This window comes from Lepisosteus oculatus, chromosome 10 (genome assembly GCF_040954835.1).
Source record: "Lepisosteus oculatus isolate fLepOcu1 chromosome 10, fLepOcu1.hap2, whole genome shotgun sequence".
Taxonomy (NCBI): domain Eukaryota; kingdom Metazoa; phylum Chordata; class Actinopteri; order Semionotiformes; family Lepisosteidae; genus Lepisosteus; species Lepisosteus oculatus.
Genome location: NC_090705.1, coordinates 38,907,385 through 38,927,669, shown reverse-complemented (window position 1 = coordinate 38,927,669; position 20,285 = coordinate 38,907,385). Strand labels below are relative to the sequence as shown.

General features: G+C 36.3%; 1 protein-coding gene across 1 annotated transcript in view; it reads right to left on the bottom strand.

The window, feature by feature from the left end:
- emc2 (ER membrane protein complex subunit 2) overlaps nucleotides 1-20,285 on the bottom strand; it is a 42,578-nt gene that overhangs the window by 7,452 nt on the left and 14,841 nt on the right. The window contains exons 6-10 of the mRNA XM_006635562.3: nucleotides 10,092-10,177; nucleotides 9,885-9,944; nucleotides 7,147-7,228; nucleotides 6,549-6,659; nucleotides 3,187-3,291 (exon numbers count right to left, since the gene is read on the bottom strand). Coding sequence (XP_006635625.1) covers nucleotides 3,187-3,291; nucleotides 6,549-6,659; nucleotides 7,147-7,228; nucleotides 9,885-9,944; nucleotides 10,092-10,177 — 444 coding nt within the window. The remainder of the gene's footprint in view (nucleotides 1-3,186; nucleotides 3,292-6,548; nucleotides 6,660-7,146; nucleotides 7,229-9,884; nucleotides 9,945-10,091; nucleotides 10,178-20,285) is intronic.

Below are 20,285 nucleotides of genomic sequence, written 5' to 3'. Positions count from 1 at the left end.
GAGAGAGAATGCATGAAAAACAAAACAGCAAGCTAAACTTTTCCCAGACTACCCTGGAACATGCTGACTGATTCTCAATATTCACTGTATTTTTCTTCCCTTACATCACAATACCATACTGTATTGTAACCGCTGTGAATATTATTACCCAATTGTCTACTCTCTTGCCACAGAAATTAATTAAGGATTTTTTTGTTTCTATTATTTAAGAATGGATTTTAAAAAAACATCTGGATCAGGTGCTGGGCTTGTTTGTCATGACATTCCCAATCTTCAGAACTAGGACTCCCGTCCGAGCAAGAAAAATCTCTCTCTATCATTAATCTTTAAACAATGTAAAATCTGACTCAGTCCATGTCTGGAGGCCCCATGCTTGCCTTTTCCTTAAAATAAAAAAAAAATAGACACCTATCGCCAATAAATAATAATTAAAAAAATCCTGCATTTACATGTAAAAATAAAAAAAATGTTAAAAGATGTAGGCAATCGTTAAAAAGATGGGCTTTTTATGTGACATTTTTTAGAACACCTCTTTAAACTTTTCAGGAAGTAAACGGCAAGCAAACCATGAATCCAACAAATATGGAAAATACAAGTCAGCACGAACATTTTCCAAAGATCCTCCAAAGACTGACAGAATTCTTAATTGAATGTGCCCTCTCATTAAAATTTTAAAACCGGTCTTAAAATAATTAAACCCGAGATCAAGCTCTTCCTATACACAGACCGAGTGGTGTACACACTCAGTGAAGACCGAGTAATGGAAACTTATCAGTTCCACATTTTGTTTGGCTTAAGCGCGAATTGGTGTGCTTATACACAAAGCCAGAAGTGCTCAGTGTGTGGCAAATCTCATCTGTTAAATGTTCTGATGGTTTGGTACAACGTTAAGAGCGCACTTGCTGAGTAAGGAACCACTTATTACATATTTAACTCTAAATGCCTAAATAAGCAATGTATATTCAATACTAGTAGTTAAGATTTCTATTAAATACTAATTTATGCCCAGCATGCCATAGCAACACTGTAAACTACTTTAGTGATACCATCTGAATATTGTTTCATTTTTTCCTCTTACTACCACATAGCAGTGGTAGATCTAAATAGTTTCCCCTTGGGATTTAATGAAACTTTTTTTCAACTACATGAATCATGAACTGATAGAACTGATAGAATTACATTAACATATAAACCATCTGTGTGAAACGCAACCTTTTCAACAAACAAAATAGCTTTGTGGAACTGAAATTCTACACTATTTTTCTAATAAATTAGTGTATTACCAATTAAGTGCAATGTTGTATCATTCCAAAATGTATTTATAGATCAAGCTATGTTACAATTTGCATTTGAACCTTTAAAAAGGTTCAAAGAGCAAGAAGGCTGCATTTTAACTTCCTTTTTTAAGTTCATTTATCTCACAAGCTCATGAGTAGTGGGTTAAAGTTATTTCTTAGTTTAAAAAATTTAAATTATTAATCCAATCTAGAATATTTCTAGAGCATAGCAACAAATGAAATAGCACTGAAATTGAAGCATGGCTCACACCAGACCCTACTCCAGAGCCTTAAATGTATGAAGGATTTATACAAAAAGGGTATAACATAAAAGCTACTGAGTGCATTGAAAAAGGTTTATTTTTTAGAGACGGATACTTCAGTTGACATGTTTGTCAAATTGAATGAGTTTTTTTAACTTCATGTTTAAGATATTGTTCTAGAAACCAGCAATCAATCTTATCACTGGGTGTGGTTTTTTTTAAACAACTTTTGTCTTCTAAATTAAATGTCAATTATCCCCAATCATTAAGAATTTTAATTTCGTAAAAGATAAAATGGAACGACACAAAGTAGAATTTCACTGTTCGCTTTTATGAAGCGAAATATAATTTTAAAACTCAAGGGTAAGGAATTAACTTGCATGTTAATTCAAGTAGACAAACTGATTTAAAATGCAGCAATACAGCCAACATAGTTCTTTGTAACTTTTTTGTCTAGCTATTACTGGTTAATTATTAGCAATTTTAATATTGGTTATAATAAACAGACATTTCAGAGAACAGTATAGTTTGTTTTAAGCAAGTGTTCAATACATGTACTTCAGCCTCACTTGTATCTCTACGGCAATGAAGTAAAATCACATCCATCAATGTGAATATATTGCAAATATTAAAAACAGATCGCTTGAAACAGATTTTTAATACAATAATGGAAGAGAACTAAAATTCAACCCAGATGAAGATGATGCGATGACCATAATACACAGTAATTTTGTATTTTGCAAAATACGTGGAAGCACATATAAAACTAAGATCAGGAGGCACTTTTATACAAGGGGTTGTGGAAGTATGGAACAAGCTACCCAGCCACGCTGCTGAAGCCAAAACCCTGGCTTCTTTCAAGAAACAGCTGAAAGAAATTCCCAAAGCAATTAGCTGCTAAGAACCGAACAGCCTAGATGGGCCAAATGGCCATCTCTTCTTTTGCAACCTGTTAGGCTCTTATAAATTACAATCTAGTGAAAAACTAATCATGACTTTCATAAACACTTCAGGCACTGTGTAGAGCTGTGCATGTACGAGTTCACTGGCTCTTTTTCAAAAGAGCTTGATACTGGCTCCGGTGTGTTAGAGAAAAAAAAAAATGTTTTTAGCACAGACTGCTTAAATGAATGAATATTCCAACTAATTCTGTCAGTGTTCCCAAACATGTTCTTATTTCGCCCCTCCTGCTTTCTCCTGATCAAAACTGAAATGTAAAACGTGACCAGAAATATATAAAAAAGTAAAGAAGCGTACCATTCGTTTTAACTACACCTTTAAAGGGTGTTGTAAGGAAAGGTGAACTCCCACTTCAGAACTATTATTTGGCAATTGGCCTAACGGCACAACAACAGCAAGGCTGCTTGCAGAGGTTATTGATATTGGAGAGACTACTGGCATTTATTATGTACACACTGTAACCATTATTTAAAAAAAAAATCATTTCTGGTTTTACTTGAATCACTGAAGGCCCAAGTGGAAAAATCTGCAAAAAATATTTTCCCAGTTTAAGAAGATCTTGCAACAGCGATAGACTTTAAGTGCAATAAACGTCTTAAGACAGGCCAAGCACAAAGATACCCAGGCGATGAAGCAGAACGGTTCGCAAGAAAACATGGGGATGGGTTAGGGTCCTAAATACTAACCTGGTAGGCTCTGTTGATCTGGCTAGCAGCCCAGGCAGCATACTTCACATTGTCCTTTTTCACTTTTGCACTCACTTTAGGGTTAGCAGCAATATGGCTTGCAGACTGTAGAAAGAGATGGCACAGAGATTGAAACCAGTTTTTGAAAGTCAAATCAAGCTTATGCACACTTGGTTTACAAACGCGTGGACTGTCACTCCGGACAATTGGTTATGTAATGCAAACTGATGGACCGAAGAATGTTACGGCTCACATGAACTTTTCAGATGATCACATCTTGAGTAAAAAATGATAAAAGGTGTGGCAACAAACACATGGCACATGGGAGTCGACTTATCTGGTTCAATGACACTGCAGTGAAAAATAGGAAACATTTAGCTTAAACATCAGAAAATGAGGACATTAGGAAATTCAGTTTCTGTCTTCCAAAATAAATAGGCACTACTAATGAAGCCAACAGACAGGACCAGACCCTGTCAACCACATGAAAAGATTCAGAAAGGACTGTCTGAGGAACATTTTGACACCGAAACAACTGCACCTAACTGCAGTTAACAAAATTAAGAGTCACGTAAGACACACAAACCCAATTTTCAATCAGAACATTCAGAAGTGCCCGTATCAAATAGAGACGCCCTTACAATATTAATCCCATGACTCAACATCGCCTGGCTGCACTACTGCACGTTGTGCAACAACATAGAGAACTCCTCCCAAGATGTTGGCAAAGATGGTGCATCCTGATGAATTCTGGTTCTGTCTCCCATTTGCCAGTGGTAAAGCCCATTTACACAGCAGAGGTAGGCAGAAGCTTTAATGGAACATTTTGGTAGTGGCAGTAAAATGGCGTGCCAGTTCAGCAAAGAAAACCTCCAGTGTTCTACATCGCAATTTTACTGCATAAAAGGTAGGTTAACAATGTGTGGCTGTTTTTTTAAACTGTTTCCTCACATTGGTCAGGCAAACTGGGTAGTCAGGGCTGGTAAAGGACTACGAAGTTTGTCTCCCTAAAGAGCCCTGAAATATTTTTGGGTCCTTTTTTATTTGTAAACTTTTTAAATGACATCTAGGAATATTTATCGTGTTGTAAAATTAAATTCTTCTCAGCCATTTGATTTCCAGAGAAAAATGCATCATATAACAGTAGGTGCTTATCCTCTTCCTTAATTGAAGAAACATCCGAAGAATAACCCTTCATTTCAGATTTGGCTGAACTGTTATAATATTAAACAACTCTTTAGACAACTGTTCTAATGTCCGTTGTGACAATTTCTTATACTGTATATACTATTTTCTTTATGATAGTAATACAAGTTTCCTTATTCATTGATTTACATTGCATTGGACAATTTCTTATGGGCTCAAAATGCAAGCCTGTTCTTGGGGATGTGTCTTGAAATGTTATATTAAATATCTGCGTTCCAAGAAATCCATCGTTTTTTTAATGTTTCATCATGCTCATGTGAAGTTTTCTCATCTGGAATTGAGTTTAATAATGGTTAACACAGAATACCAGTGGTTTTAAACAAAAACATTTCTGTTATTTTCAATGGTTAAAGATTTTTTAATTTGATCACTAATTTTTGCGGAGTATTTAAAATACAAGATTAATATCATACAGGGAACACAAGATATATAAATATTTTCTTGAATTAATACGATTTTTTCCAAAGTAGAACTGATTTATGATAATGGCAGTAAAGAGCAATATTTATTCTAACAATCTGACAAGAAATACGACCCGACTTAATTTGCGATATGGTGAAAATTAAGGACTGTGCAATGTTTGGCTGCTTCTGCTAGTTCCAGCAGTGTATGGAGACGACACTGCTAAACACAGAACCACAGCGAGTCATTTCCTTCTCTGCATGTTCCCGAACGTAAGGACATGAGGTTTTCTTCACGGCATGCACTTCAGCTGCTGGGTGTTGTGGTGCAGACTGTTTATTTTTCCTGACTTCCCTCTGAAACAGCAGCAGTCAGATCTGCACATGTAACTCCCACCTACTGGTATATCCAGCCTTTAGTTTGTGTTGCTTTTATGAGACATTCTGCTCTGGATAAATCTGGACTGCAGGGGGACAAAGGATTTCAGAAGAGCCTACAAACACAAGCTGTGTTGCTGTGCTAGAAAATTCTCTCAGAGATGGTATTAAGCACAGAAAAACTACTGGGGAAACATAACTGATTCTAGTATGGAGTATAGGTTGAAAAGAAATGCCTGAAACAGGTGGTCTTCTTAGGACTGATTTTGCTATGGTTTGATTTGCAGGACTGCGTAGTTATAGTCAAATAAATCAGTATATGCAAAATATGCATACGTTCCTTTTATCACTTCAGCTCACAATCATATACAGTCAGCAGAGGTCCAATTTATTGGTAGTTTTGCCATGACTTAGTTGAGGCCCTAACTACAAAGGAACATACCCTCAATGGTTTGTAACGGTACAGTCAGATCATAATACTTGTAATTATTAGCAACAACACTGCATGATCTCATAATGTACTGGCTATACAGCTGCTTTGAAAAGTTTGTGTTGTACAGGAGAAGGCATATCACCACTTGATGTGCTTTAATTTACAAAACACTACAGATACCAACTGCTGACAAGCTTGACAATTCCTAAAAAACGTGTGGTGAAAGGAGAAAAATGTGAATCATACTCTTCAGCCACAGAACAGCTACACTCTTAACCACAAATCCTATGTCTTTTATATGTTATTGCCATCATCTCTAAGACACAAACCCCAGAAAACTGAAATGGGCAGAACATTAAAGATTTTTCTATGTATCTGCTGAAATATTAAATACAGTAGCATGGCTTTTCCTTTTCTTGCTTCTGGATTTTAGAATAAAAGTTATTTTTTTCTATTCCCTCACTCTGATGACATTTTGCTGAATAGGGATTCTCATTAGATGTCAGAAAATAAAAATACAATAGGTGTAAACAAAGCAGGCACACTAGAAATATTAAAGAAAATCAAACAATTACAATTGAACTTTCTAGCACAACAACAAACGTTTAAATTCTGGATCTTTGACCTATTATTTGCACTACATGTCTTCTATAGTTATGACTTACAAATTAAAAAAAAAGATTTTTATATAGAGAAATTTGCATTTTAATTATATCCAAAAAGTAAAAAAATATAGGGTGTCAATATTATGGAGTTCTAATTAAGCATATGCGATAAAACTATGTATTTATAAGATGTCCAATGTCTCTTCTTCACTTTTACCTCCATTCCTAAATGGACTGAAAATATCTCCACACGCAATAGCCAGCAGATTAGAATAAAACTGTTAACTTGATCAGAACTAATGTTTCAGAGAAGACGCTGTGACTTATATTTGAACTCACCATATAAAGGCCAAACAAAGCTCTCACATTTCTATTGTTTAGCTTCAGCGCCTGCGCAAAATATTTCCGAGATAGTTCCAAATTTTCAATTCCACCTTGAGTGTACTTAACCTAGAAAACAAACAATGAAGAGTTACAATTCACGTTCCCTTAAAAACATACTCTAATACATTCATATGCAAATTGTTGAATATTCGACAAAAATCATCTGCTACTTTTTATGTTTGGAGCGGTGGCTCTGTGGCTAAGGATCTGCGCCCCATCTGCTCCAGGGGCACTGTACAATGGCAGACCCTGCGCTCTGACCCCAGGCTCTCTATCTGTGTGTCTGTGTGTCTCATGGAGAGCAAGCTGGGGTATGCGAAAAGACAAATTCCTAATGCAAGAAATTGTAAAGGGTTAATAAAGTGATATTATTATTATTATTCTCTCAGAAAAGGTCCTCTATCACAATGCGTCAATTTTTGGAACGTTTGTGTGGCATAAACTTAGCACTCAGTTAAAGGTTAACAAAAACATAAATAATATCCTGCAGGGTTCTTTTTCAATCTCAAAATAACATTTCAGAGGTAAAGGACTTTTTTGGTCAAATACGCACCTCTGCATACTGTTCACAGTATAAGTGATTGTGAGGATTTGTCATCATCAGCTCCTCCAAGCAAAATGCAGCTTTCGCATAGCTTGAGCACACAAAAAAAAACGTTAATGTTATTAATTTTTTCAGTTAGAAACTATCCTACTTTTTTACTGTGCAGTGAGAAAGCACAACTAACAGCACAATAACAGTGACACTGATTTTCAATAAAACATCATCCATCCATTTTACTACCATCACCCCTTACAGTTTTTATATGGATATTTTGTTTTCCCAAATTGCTCCTAAAGGTCTTTCTAGTACAACTCCCTAAGGAAACTATAATCTGAAGTGCAGAATTTTAGTTGAGGCTATTTAGAGGTGCCAGGAAAGTCAGTGTTAGTTGACGAGTATAGATGAAGGAAGGAGAAGCCCATTGTGTTTTCTTATTCTCAGGCCATTCCACTGAACGCAGGAATCAGTCATATTAAAGAACTTTAGTCCATATTTGAATTATTATAGCCCACAACTGTAGAACATAACAGCATTGTAACTATCAACTACTGTAGTGTTAAAATTCAAGCAAGTATTCTTAGGCATTTGCATTTAAATAACGCAAAAACATAAATCATTCGAATAACCCGAAAAGTGTATAACTACTGTAATTTAACACAGAACATGATGTTAACACCAAGAAACTACTGTAGCTTTAGAAGAAGATGAAAAAGACAAAACTGGTATGTCAGATTGTACTTCATAAACCCTCTCTTAACCACAATCATTGTGCAAGTATTTAAGTACTGTGTACAAGGTGCATGCAACTCAAATTTTACACAGATAGAGTGCCTGCATATTGCCAGTTCTTATGTGACCTCACATACATGTGAATTTCTAAAACTAAAATGGGACTCAAATATGCAAAGCTAATCCATGTGTAATCTTATCACCGGGCAGTGAAAATTTCAATCCAATGCCCAAGCACTTCAGCAGAACATGAATGTAGACATTATGCTACATGAAATGCAGTGGCTATTAGTCCACTTAATGTCCATTTAACAGACTTCAAAGTTAAGATTGGTTCAAGGGAGCTGATCAGCTCTGACGACTCTGAAGGTCGCAGCCTGCTTACAATTATGGCTTCCTTCTCATAAATACTTTCATATGTTCTCCTGCAGCAGTTTTAGTTGCTCAAAGCTGCTTATCTGTGAAACACCACAGCCAGTGCTGTGCATATTGTCAGGACACTGTACAAATAAAACTTGATATACTAACAGCTTTGTATACTCCAAACTGGTACGTACTAAAAAAGGTAACTCTTTTAACTTGAAGTAAAACTAACTCCACATTTGATGCCACTTAAATACAGTAAAAAGATCATGTATGGTGTTTCAACATACTCTTTCAAGTTAATTTGCAGGCAATCAAATACTGGAGGAAATAAAGTGTCTATGTGATATAAAAGTGCACAGTGTAAACCTTTCATTTAAACTATGTTTAAAACATTCCGATACATTCAGTCCCTTGCACTATTTTACATCATAGCAACACTGTACAATCTTACCATAACTGTTCCTTCACAGTATTTAAAGACATATTTTATGGTAAATTTAACAGGAGTACAAACAAATCATTTTAATTTATTTTCCTTGCTTCCTATAAAACAACTTTTAAATCCTGTTTAACGGTTCAATTATAGCAGACTATAAATAGGGACAAGTTTATATTTAGCGTCCTATGATCTTTTTGCAAGAGTTGACTATTTGTTTCTGTTCTTTCCTTCTCAGCCAGTTTTTTTTTCTGGTTTGGAAAGGGCCTCCACCTTCTCTTGGGAATCTTGCCTGGGCTATTCTCTCCATGGAAAAGGGAGGCAATAATGTGATACAATCTAGAGCAGGAAAGTAAAGATTGCGACACACAAAAAAAAAAATTGACACGCCTTTAGATAGGAGCTGGAATTAATACTGTGATATTAGAAAACCTGAACTAAGCTCTGAGCTAATCCTCTCACACTGGGATTTCCTCCTGCCACTACAGCAATAAAAACCTCTGACAAAAACATTAAATATCCAATAATCAGCTCCTTACTGCAGTCAACATTCCTGGAGTTGTCAATTCCCTACCTGGGTGACCGACTAGGCAGTGCTGAAGGCCTTAAATACTAATTCTTAGCTCTAAACAATTATAAGGGATAAAAAGTGACACATACGAAATGATTTTCTTACCATGCTTGTCTCACAGACAATTCCCCTAGCAACTCAGTTATCAGCAGGACTACAGGAAGTTCTTTCTTACCCTACAAGTATGAGGGGCTTAAACTGAAATCCTATTAAACTCTGATTCCACGAAACAAACACGGACAATCCTCAATATGACTCCAGCAGAGCTTGGCATTTCATGGCCTATTGTGATGTCTAACAACCCGCTTGGATCAAGCTGTTGACCACTGTAGTGGGGTTCAGAAAACAACCTGTAAAAGAAAACTAAGCCATTTTTATGGCTACTTATCTTAAAGTAGGCCTTGCACTACGCTAATCAAAACCCAGATTGTTATCGGAGACATAAGAAAACAAAGACAACTGAAATAACTGAGAATTTTATACAAATGTTCTCGGTATTATCATGTAACAAAATAAAATGAAGTGGGGGCAGAACCGGTTTGTTATTTTATATTTGTGAAATACTGTAATATCATAAAGACACAATCTGAAATTTTCAGTGCAAGCCCAACATATGAATCGTATGGGGGAAAAAAAAATAAGTACTCGTGCTCATTGATGTAAAGTTCTGCAAGTTCGTGCCATGCCTCCTGGTCTCCAACAAACCTGCAAGAGAGAAAAAAATATGTCATACATAAACGAAGGGAGGAGGTGGTGGGGGGGGGAGGGGATTATAAATAAAATGCAAATTTCATTTTAATTAAAAAAGGTTTATCAGAAATACACAGCTCAATCCTCTTGTAAAACACTCACTGCTCCAGATACTCATTCAACTCCCGGATGGCTTCTGTGCTTCTCCCTTGTGCTTTGAGAATGGCAATCTTGCGTTTTCTAGCAGCCTGTGGATTGACATTAGTCGAGGATTAAGGTCTCAATTCCTCAAGTGTTTGTTAAAGAGGGGTAAAAAGAAGGTAATTTGACTGAGCAAATTATTATCTCAATGTTAGTGGAATTCCACGGCTTGGGTTTAGAAGCATTTCCCCATGACATCCCTCAGAGTCACAAAATCTCCCTTCTGCAATCATGTTACATGTGCTATGCCTTCGATGCAAACGCTGCATGCATCACTTCATCCTCATAAATGATCTCTCAGATTCCAATAATTAGAAAGCAGCAGGGGGGCCTAATCTTTATCCATCCCCAATGTCTTTCAGTCACTCACAAGGCCTGCATCTCTGGGACAGTGCCCGGGGATTAAAAGAATTCACTCTTTCTCGCGGCACAAATTAAAACTCTTCTTGCATTTCGAAGTCAATCTTCACAAATCTGACTTGTATCCAAAATAGGTTCTTCTAATAAAAATCAAAATAAGTCTTTTTCCTATTTGCAACTACAGTTAAAACATCTTAAAGAATCAATTAATATAGTTAAATGTAATTTGGTCTTATAATCTAATTTAAAAGAAAGAAAAATGTTGACTTCTGACAGAAGAGAGGGGTTTTACTTTGAATTCCAATATTTAGAAGCTTAAACATGTACACATTTCATTAACAGCAACAAATGGGTAAAAATAAATATTTAAAATAACAACTATACAATATTCTCTCAGTATAGTTGGAAGCAAACCAACAGATTCCTACCCCCCCCCCAAAAAAAAAAACAGAACAATATATTTTTAGTGAAGCAAAAATTGCATTATAAACATTTAAATTGCAAAACATAAAAAACTGAAGACATGGCATACAGTATATTGCAATCTTCTAAACTGTCATTTTCTAAAGAGACATGATAAATAAAAAGTCAAAAGTTTTGTGACAAATACAAATTAATTAAATATATTGCACACAATCAAGAGAAATAATTCCAAATGACAAATTTACTGTGTTAAAGCTCTAGCCTAATCTTGGAATGGTCTGGTTCCAGGTTCAGTCTCTTTTTTTGTACTTGTGTGTACTTGAGTACACAGTAAATACACATGCATTAATGGTGTTAATTACTGCATACTAATTAACAAGTAATTATACAGAGACTTGAACTTGAACAGTATATTCCTGATGTAGTCACAAGTAGTCAGTAGCTAAAGCTGTGTGAAAAAAAGACCAAATCTCTTTCAGCTTCCTACAGAATCATTGTTTCCTTTCCCAACCCATCAATGAGAATCTTTACAGGTTGCTAGGGAACCTAGTTAAACATAAACAGCATGGGAAACGAACCCAATGACTTTGTGGTGGGAAAAAAATGTAAAGCTTAAAGTTTAAATTGTAAAGTTAACATGATACACTCCACAAATCTGAGCTTAACACCTCAAAATTAATATAAATACTTGGTTTCGAAGGGGCAAATTAAAAATATGTGCAGTTAAAAAAAAACAGCAGTACTAATGGCAACAAACCATTGTAAAAAACATCAGCCGACAGAATTTTTAACCTTAATTTATCCAACCATTAGTGCATTTCAAAGCTAACTGACTTATTAGATGTGTATGCACAACTGATTAGGAGGTAGCAGGCTCAAATTCCAGTGCAGATAACATCAGAAACATATAGATAATGGAATATTACTGAAACTTTCCACAGAGAATTTGGAAAAGGATATGACAGGTGAAAGGCAAAGACTACTTCTTTGTATACCTACAGGACAGTTTTCTCCATGGACTTTGGAGACTGTGCAGTCAGAACAGAACCCATGCTTAAACGTAATATTTAGGCCGTTTATAAAACTATGCCTAACTTGCTCTCTTTCTAGGTAATAATTCAGAACAAATGACATATTTTGAATTAAAAGACATATCGTTAGAAAATAAAAGCATTGTAAGATCAAAAAAGCTTCAATGTCAGAAGCTGATTATTTAAAAGACAATGCCACAGATGTTACTAAAAGATGAAAGCAGACTACCTCCCAAAATCTGGGAAAACAGTAAAGTAATAGTAAGCAGGTTACCAAGTGTAATTTAAAGCAGTTCAGGAGTTGGTATTTTATTGGACTTAAAATTCAACATTTTTTTTTTCAAATGCATTTCCATCAGCATCTGCTAATTTAAACCACACAAACATTCAGGTGCTAAAGCCAAGCTGCTCATTTTCTTGGATGACATCACAGAAACCATTTTCCACTGTTACTTCCACCTCCTCGGCATCTCTTCAGACTTTTAAGTCTTTTTTTTTCACTGGTCTGCATGACAATTTTAAGACTTAGTGTGAAGGTTAAAAGAGCAGAGAACAGCTGTTTGATTTTCTTTTAGATCCGGCCAAGCAAGTTACATTCAAGAGGGGTTTTCACCAGGAATGATTTATGAGATATATATATATATGATGTTAGTTATATAGGAGCTTGTGTCTCCTCCAATTAACATTTATATTCTTTAATTAGGGTCCTCTGTGCAGAGGGGATGTTATGTATAAGACTGCTGAACTTCCTAATGAAAAAGTCACATTAAGGGTAAAAAAAAAACTTATGAACATCAATATATATTCTGCTTTTAATTTTTATGACAGCCCAATGCAAGACATTTTTAGGATTATAGCTTCCTTTATCAAAGCATATTGAAAGCTGTTGTGATTTGCCCTTTAAACAGCTTCCAATCAAAGTTAAGAAAGATAATCGAGCATATACAGCTAAATGCAAATGATTCTACCTCCATCTCAGAAAGTGAAAAAAGCATAAACCGTAAACACAAACCTGAAGAAGTAGGCTAGTAGTATCAAGACTATGTCATACTAGTAGTATCAAGACAAGAACCTATAAAATCAAGATCAATTTCCAAAACATAAAAAACACACACATTTTCATTCTAAACATTACCTACAGCACAAAACGTTCATTTTTTCTAACAATTCATCTTTCATTACTACTTTATTCCATGGGGATTTGAAACTGTGAGAGCCACTGTGAATTAATAATCACTTCACTCCAAATTCTGAACATGTGGATATCCTTGCCTGCACTACAAAAACGTTACAACATATTTCAAATGCACATCTTCCTCTTGGGTTTTAAGAATCACTTGGGTCTTTCACAAACATATGGAAGTAGGTAGTTCAGAATGTCACACAGTACTTTATTAAATACTGAACCCTTCCAAACCACTTCTTTTTAAACTTATGATCCAAAGCCTGGCAGACAGACTAATACGCCGGTTGTCATGATTCTTTTTTAATTAGCATTCAGGGAGCTTATTGTGAAAATCTGAATGCTTGCATCACTCCTGGTTCTCATTAGAAAGACATGGCAGCACTGTCCTTGGATTATCCCAATACCTCTCATTTCCATCGACACAATGAAACATCACGTTTGCAATCAACACAGCCATGCAACTGAGATTCGGAGGCTATTCAGTTCAAACTCAGCTGCACAAATCACTGGCAGACATCCACTCACATTTCCGTTTTCATTTCTTTCCGGATGATAAAAACAGACGATGAAGGATGTCAAATCAATTGTCATCAACTTTCTTTGTACAATGCTATGTGTTGGGATCCTTGACATTTAAGAACATAGCAAAGGTTAAAAAATAAGAGGTTCACACCTAGCCTGATCTTTAAATAAGTCAGGGCATCAGCGTCAACTACATGGTGGGGTATTCCTTTCAGTTTTCCCCCACCAGCACACTTTGGGGTAAGGAAGTGCCTTCACAGACAGCCAGTTCTACTTGTGTTTCACTCTTATTCAAATACCTCAAAGATGTGGACAATTTGTTTCAGGTCCCTTCATTAATTACTCTGTCAAGATTTAAAAGGCTTAAGCCCAATGCCGATTCTGGTTGCTCATCTCTGGACTGATTCCTGATCAGCAATATTTTTCAAAAAGGTACATAACATTCAAAGTGAGGTCTTTATAGTGCATTATATGATTTTAAGGTATCGTCCCTTCATTAAACATCTATGCTTTACAACGTTTTCTGGGCCTTTTAAATGCTTCCCCACATTGTTTGGAGATGTAAATGATGTGTCAGCAGCCTTTTCAATTTAGCAGTTTCCCCATTTGGTATTTATAGTTTATGTTTGTCACCTGTAAGCCAGTCCCTACACTTGTCTACATTAAATGTCATCTGCTAGATGTATGCCCAGTCTTGAATTTTATCTATATATTTTCAACTTCACTGGCTACTTCTGCAGTGTTTCCTATCCCTCTTAATTTATCATCTGGAGACTTACTAGACTCTAGATCATTGCTATAAATTACGAGAAACAGTGGTCCTAGTACAGATCACTATGATCTTCAACTAATTTGATCACACTAATTCTAGTGCTCCACCCTTCCTCTTTTGAGAATATGCAACCGAAGGCCCTATTATTTCAGGGAGTAATTACTCTTGACATTATTCTATAGAATAGACTCTATTCCAGGACATCAATGTCTGAAACAATGTTTTTCAACAAATTAGTAATGTTATCTGTATCGGTGTGCTTTGGAAATCCTTCGAGACCATAACAAAACACACCTGCACATTGGTGGGTTCCGTAAGCAGAGAAAGTCAAGGTGGGTCTCTGACCCTAGAGATGCAGGGGAAAGGTAAAAAATATTTGAATGGTGTGGGCATTACCCTGTTCAGGTAGTGTGCTGAGGGAACACACTGTACACAGCCTCATGCCTCAAATTTCTACACTGGCGCCTGTTTTATTTTAATACACAGAAGATCTACTGCTGTGGCATGCTGAGGCTTTAACCAGTCTGTCTAGGAGTTGAAGATCAACTCTATACAACCAATGACCTACACTGCATTATTAATTAGTTTGAAAAGGCATGGCTCCCCTAGACATGTCTGTATGTGCTTAAATAATTAATATCTGATTTTGGCCTTTCTAAGTTACTTTTAAGCTGATTTGCCAGATATCCCCCACCCAGCTGCACTACATGGGAAGAAGCAATGCTTGCTGGTAAGAGTGTGAAAATTACCATACGCCTGTTCTGACCTGTGTACAACCTCAACTATATGGCTGGAGACCCGAAAAAGCACAACATTATTCTGGCATTCACCTTCTTGTTCGAGTGCAGCCAAGTGATGCATGGTCTACAACCAAAGTCTGTGCCCCTGGGTAACAGCATAAAACCTCAGCAGCCTATGTTCCAGCCAGGCATTCTCATTTAACCATCAGGCAATTTTTCATCTATGGCACCAACAGTCTACCAAGAATAAAGATACAGTCAACTTCACCAGTTCCAAGAGAATGGCCCCAGTCCAAACTCAGAAGCATTGGTCTGCAGAAAGAATCACTTCAAAGGAAACGTTGGAGGCCAGACACACAGCAGTCTTTAACACAGAAGACCAATGGATTGTGTCGAGGCCAACTTTCTGTAAGTCTCAGAAGGAACAGGTGGTAGCAGTCTAGTAGCTGCAGGTTAGTGTGGGGGCTAGGGCAGTCTTTTTCTTTGGCAGACGTGATTCATGTAATTTGCCAGTCGCCTTCCGTATGGTCAAGAGTGGGGAGACACTTGACTGTGCCAGGATGGTCAATGAGTTCATCTACCCACTGGCTACACGTCAAACATGGACACCTCTGTGAGGCACTGAAAATAGTTGCAATATCAGGACTAGCCCTGCGAGATTGGACTACTGCTTAAAATCTTTCCTCATGTACTCGTACCATGCACTAATTGTATTTCCATACTGCGTGTTTCTTGCCGAGATCGCTTCAGGGTATTTAAAGGCATAATCGACAGTAACCAAGATATGTTCATGTGCCCTAGGCATCCTGGACAAGATTTCTCCCAGACCCATGGAAATATGCTCAAAAAGAAGGTCAATTATTGGTAGAGGTGATATACAGGACAAGGCATGAAATATTTAGTTATCTCTGCTATTGTGCCAAACCACAAATTAGGCCATACCACACTTTCTATGGTTTTCCATTGCCAAGATGCCCCCAAGCAGATGGGAATGTGCCAGCAGTATCGTGGTGCCCTATCATGTTTGTGGAATTTGTTGCTGTGCTCCTTCTCTCCTGTAGTTTACCCCAGTACAGGAGATCACCACTGACTTAGCACACTATTTCTTTTCATCTTCTAGAATGAATCCCATATTACCTCACAAACTATATTCTTCTTCAACCTCTCCTCCTCCTTTCCTCTGTACTTGCCATTATGTAAGGCTGCAGAAACAAAAACAATAATGTATGTTTCTAAGATTTAGGCTAGAAAGACCCCTTTCACTTTCTCTCTGAAGACTTTTCCTCATTCTTTGTGAAGACTGCTAGTACAGAGAGCACTGCAATGATATATGAATGCAGAAAACAGTACAGCTACTACTGAGATTAGCGCTGGCACTTATAAACTCCCTCACAGTAAACACACAAACTGAAACAAATAAATTATAATACTTGGTATATTTAGAAGTACTGTTTACTTATTAGTTACTTCACACAAAGCCGTACACAAGTGTACTGTATTATCATTAGCTCCCTGGGTACATATCCATACTAAAAAGATATATCCATATTAATATCAAATAGGAAATCCAAACTGTGCAATGCTGGCTGAACTTATCAATAATGATAATTCACTAGTTGTTGTATACTATAACATTCTACCATACTTGTAAAAATAAATATTTTACATTATTTTTTCCATTCAATATGCAATCCCCATTTGATGTGAATTTGAATTCTCATTTGCGTCTCTATTACATACATAAGACATAGTACAGAGTACAACTGTAGCCTGTACACTTTTCTAAATTCACATTTCAATCAGTAATTTCCAAACCTTGCTCACACCTGCAGAGCTGGAGAATACAAGTTTCTAAAGGGATAAAAAAACAAAAAAAAACATTTGACATGGAGTCAAATGGAAATGTACTCTGGGTACTCCACGGGTGGATTTGATGAAAAGGACATGTGAACCTTCCAAATTACTCTTGACCTGTTTGTTTAACGCCTCACCATCTACAAGTGGTTTGCTTCAGACTGTCAAAGGAATTGATTCAAAATGATTTGGAGGCTGATTCCTATGATGCACCACTGGTTATTCAAAACAAATCACCGATGAGCTGCTCTTGAGCAACCTACGGCGAACTTTCAAAAAATCCCAGAGAGATTCAGATCTGGCGAACCCCCGGAGATTAAAAAATACTACGACGGACTTATCCGAGTATCTGCAGCTAAGCACTACCCATAATTGTCCCACTGTGGTATACCACTTTTCATACTACAGCAGCCCTTTTACACTGGGGCTACATTGGCACGACCGATAAAACCTCTATGTTTTCAATATTCCCAAGACAACACAATCCAACAGGTTAATCAAAATGGAGTCAGGAAGAAAATGTCGTGGTGTTAACAGTTAGGTGATAATGTGAAAAATTAATAGAAATGAATATCAACAGCTTGCCCAAAATGGAGAAAAGAGTGGCGCCAAGTCCTCTATCCTCTGGTTCATGAAAGACGTAGCCATCTTCACTGTGGAACACCCCCAAAATTTGCTGCATCTCTTGGGCTTGTACTAACCCTTTTCGGCGGCTTTTGATACGTAGTTTCTAATAAAACGCACACAATATTTTATCAAATTTTAGGGTTCACCTTTTTATTAAGTGAAAAATGTACTGCGTTCTTTGTTGGAAAGAATTGTTATATACAAGTTGACCGCAAAATAGGCAAATCATTGCTGTAGGTACTGGAACACAACAGCAGCTGAGAAGCGAAGAGTTTGAACATTTCTGGACACCACCGTGGCAAAAACCTTGAATATTTTTTGTTGATTCAACAATTTTGGTTAATGGGTACCACATATATTCTTCAGGCTATAATTACAACAGCTCAATTTCGAATCTCAACCAGGAATTCTGGGATGCCTCACCAGTCTTTCCTGTGGTCACCAACTTTCCAAGTTTTTATTTTCAATATAAAACCATATTAAATGAAGATAAGTGTCACTTAATTTCTGGGTAAAGACAGGTGGCCCAAATGATGTAATTCCAAACTGATGAAGGTGGTATTGGGGGGAAAAAGGACATTTCATTCACACACTGATGCGGTATAGTTTGTTCCATTAATCTTTGGTCATGAAACCCAGCCAAGGTCTCAAGGATGGCTATCCCTGTGGAAATCAGGAAACAGTAATCTCATCTGGTTACAGCAGAGACATGGGTAGTCCACACAGAACACCTCCTGTTTTCTTTACCTTTAAAGTAATCATTCAAGTGAACTGCCTCTGAGATTTAATTTACTGCTCACGATACAGCGATACAGCTTTGTTGTGTACTTCCATTTTAACTGTAAAACTGAAACCGTGAAAGAAAAGTCACACTACTATTTAATATTTTTGCTCCAGGATAGGATTGTTTTATATTTGGAGAGCTCTCAATGGCATTCACACTCAGTTACAATACACTTGGTTTACATATCATCCTTTTAAAAAACGTTAAAATGTTCTATAGTGGGCGATTTTCATGAAAACAAACCAATACTGATTTTTTAAATTATTCTAGATTTAAGAAAAGAGAGATGTACCCTGAAAGATCATTAATTTTATGATACACAAGTTTTCAAAAAACTATTTTTTATAATCAACTAGATCGAGATCGTGTTTGTATCCTTACCTATACAAATGAGAAAAGTCAGATTTAGTTCTATTTATATTTTACAATTTAATATACACATATACGTGTTTAAATTAAGATGGAATTAAATTGCAGATTGCATTATATATACTGTATTTGCATACATGTATCTCAGATAAAGTGAATAGCAGGACAAGGTAATTTTTAAAAGAACAATAATTCAGATCAATTGACAGCATTGCTAACTTATTTACTGACACTAAGGTTCTTGTACACACCACAATGTGCTAGTAATTGAACTTGGGACAGAAAAATTAAAAGTTCTCATATGAAGTTCATTGCAAGCAAACAAATGATACACTTTTCCATCCCGTCAAAACTCAGAAGAATGTTTTAAAATATAGAAACAACAGCTCAACTAAATTATAACTATGCTAGTAAAATGTAAGGGTAAGTGAACTACACAATACCACAGCTGAATGTAATTCATAAGGAAGTTAATTTATCGCACTGGACAAGAAAGGAGGTGACTGTATTAGTGTGAACAAGAGTTTATTGACTTTGTCAGTAAGGTTCTATTTGTCTGAATCAGACAGCCAGTGCGATACGGAATTCTCACACGGGTTGCAAGAACAAACGTCTATGCCTCATTTATAGCACTTGCCAGCCTAGCTAAAATGTTTAATATTTTTAAGCAACTCCATGTGTCAGCGCAATAGAAGAAACTGTTGAATGTCTCCAGGAGTGCCAAAACAAATAAGGTCATGGTTTCTTTTTGAAACTCTTTAAACATTTATTTTTTTGCATGGCCACATGTCCTTATGGAAACAATTAGCAGCAGGTACCATATATTTGGGGGAAAACAAATACTTAAAGCACTGAATAAATTTGGAAATCACAAACATTTTGACTGGAATATGATACAGGTCAGGAACAGATCAGGGTAAAAGCAGCACAGCCAATTGAAGGAGTGTATCATTCTATAAAGAATATTACAAATAAACATTAACAGACTGCAGCCAAGTGGTTGTAACCTTGTGTAATTATAATTACCAACACTGACAAGTAGTTCATTGTAAAAACAACTACCAGCTGTTGTAAACAGTCCCTGTGACTGAAGTAAACAATATATATTGAAACATTCCCAGCAAGAAACACATTTTAACATGTAATTATTAAATGTTAATGATTAGTAACCAACCTAATTTGAGTATTATACTATGAGAGACTTGTTTAGACCATGTCTAAAAAATATCAGAAGTGTTTTGTGCTCATTACCTATTGAGAATGGTACAGTGGCTATCAAAAGTATTCAGTATTCACCTCCCTTGGACTTGATTTACATTTTATTACAATACAACATAGAGTGTTGATAGGGGGTTTATTACGACTGATCGACACAAAGCACTTCATAATCTCAAAATGAAAACAAAATTCTGCAGATCATCCCATATTTATTGCTAACATAAAACAGATCTCTTGTGTTGGTCAATAGCAAAAAATTCCAACTATAA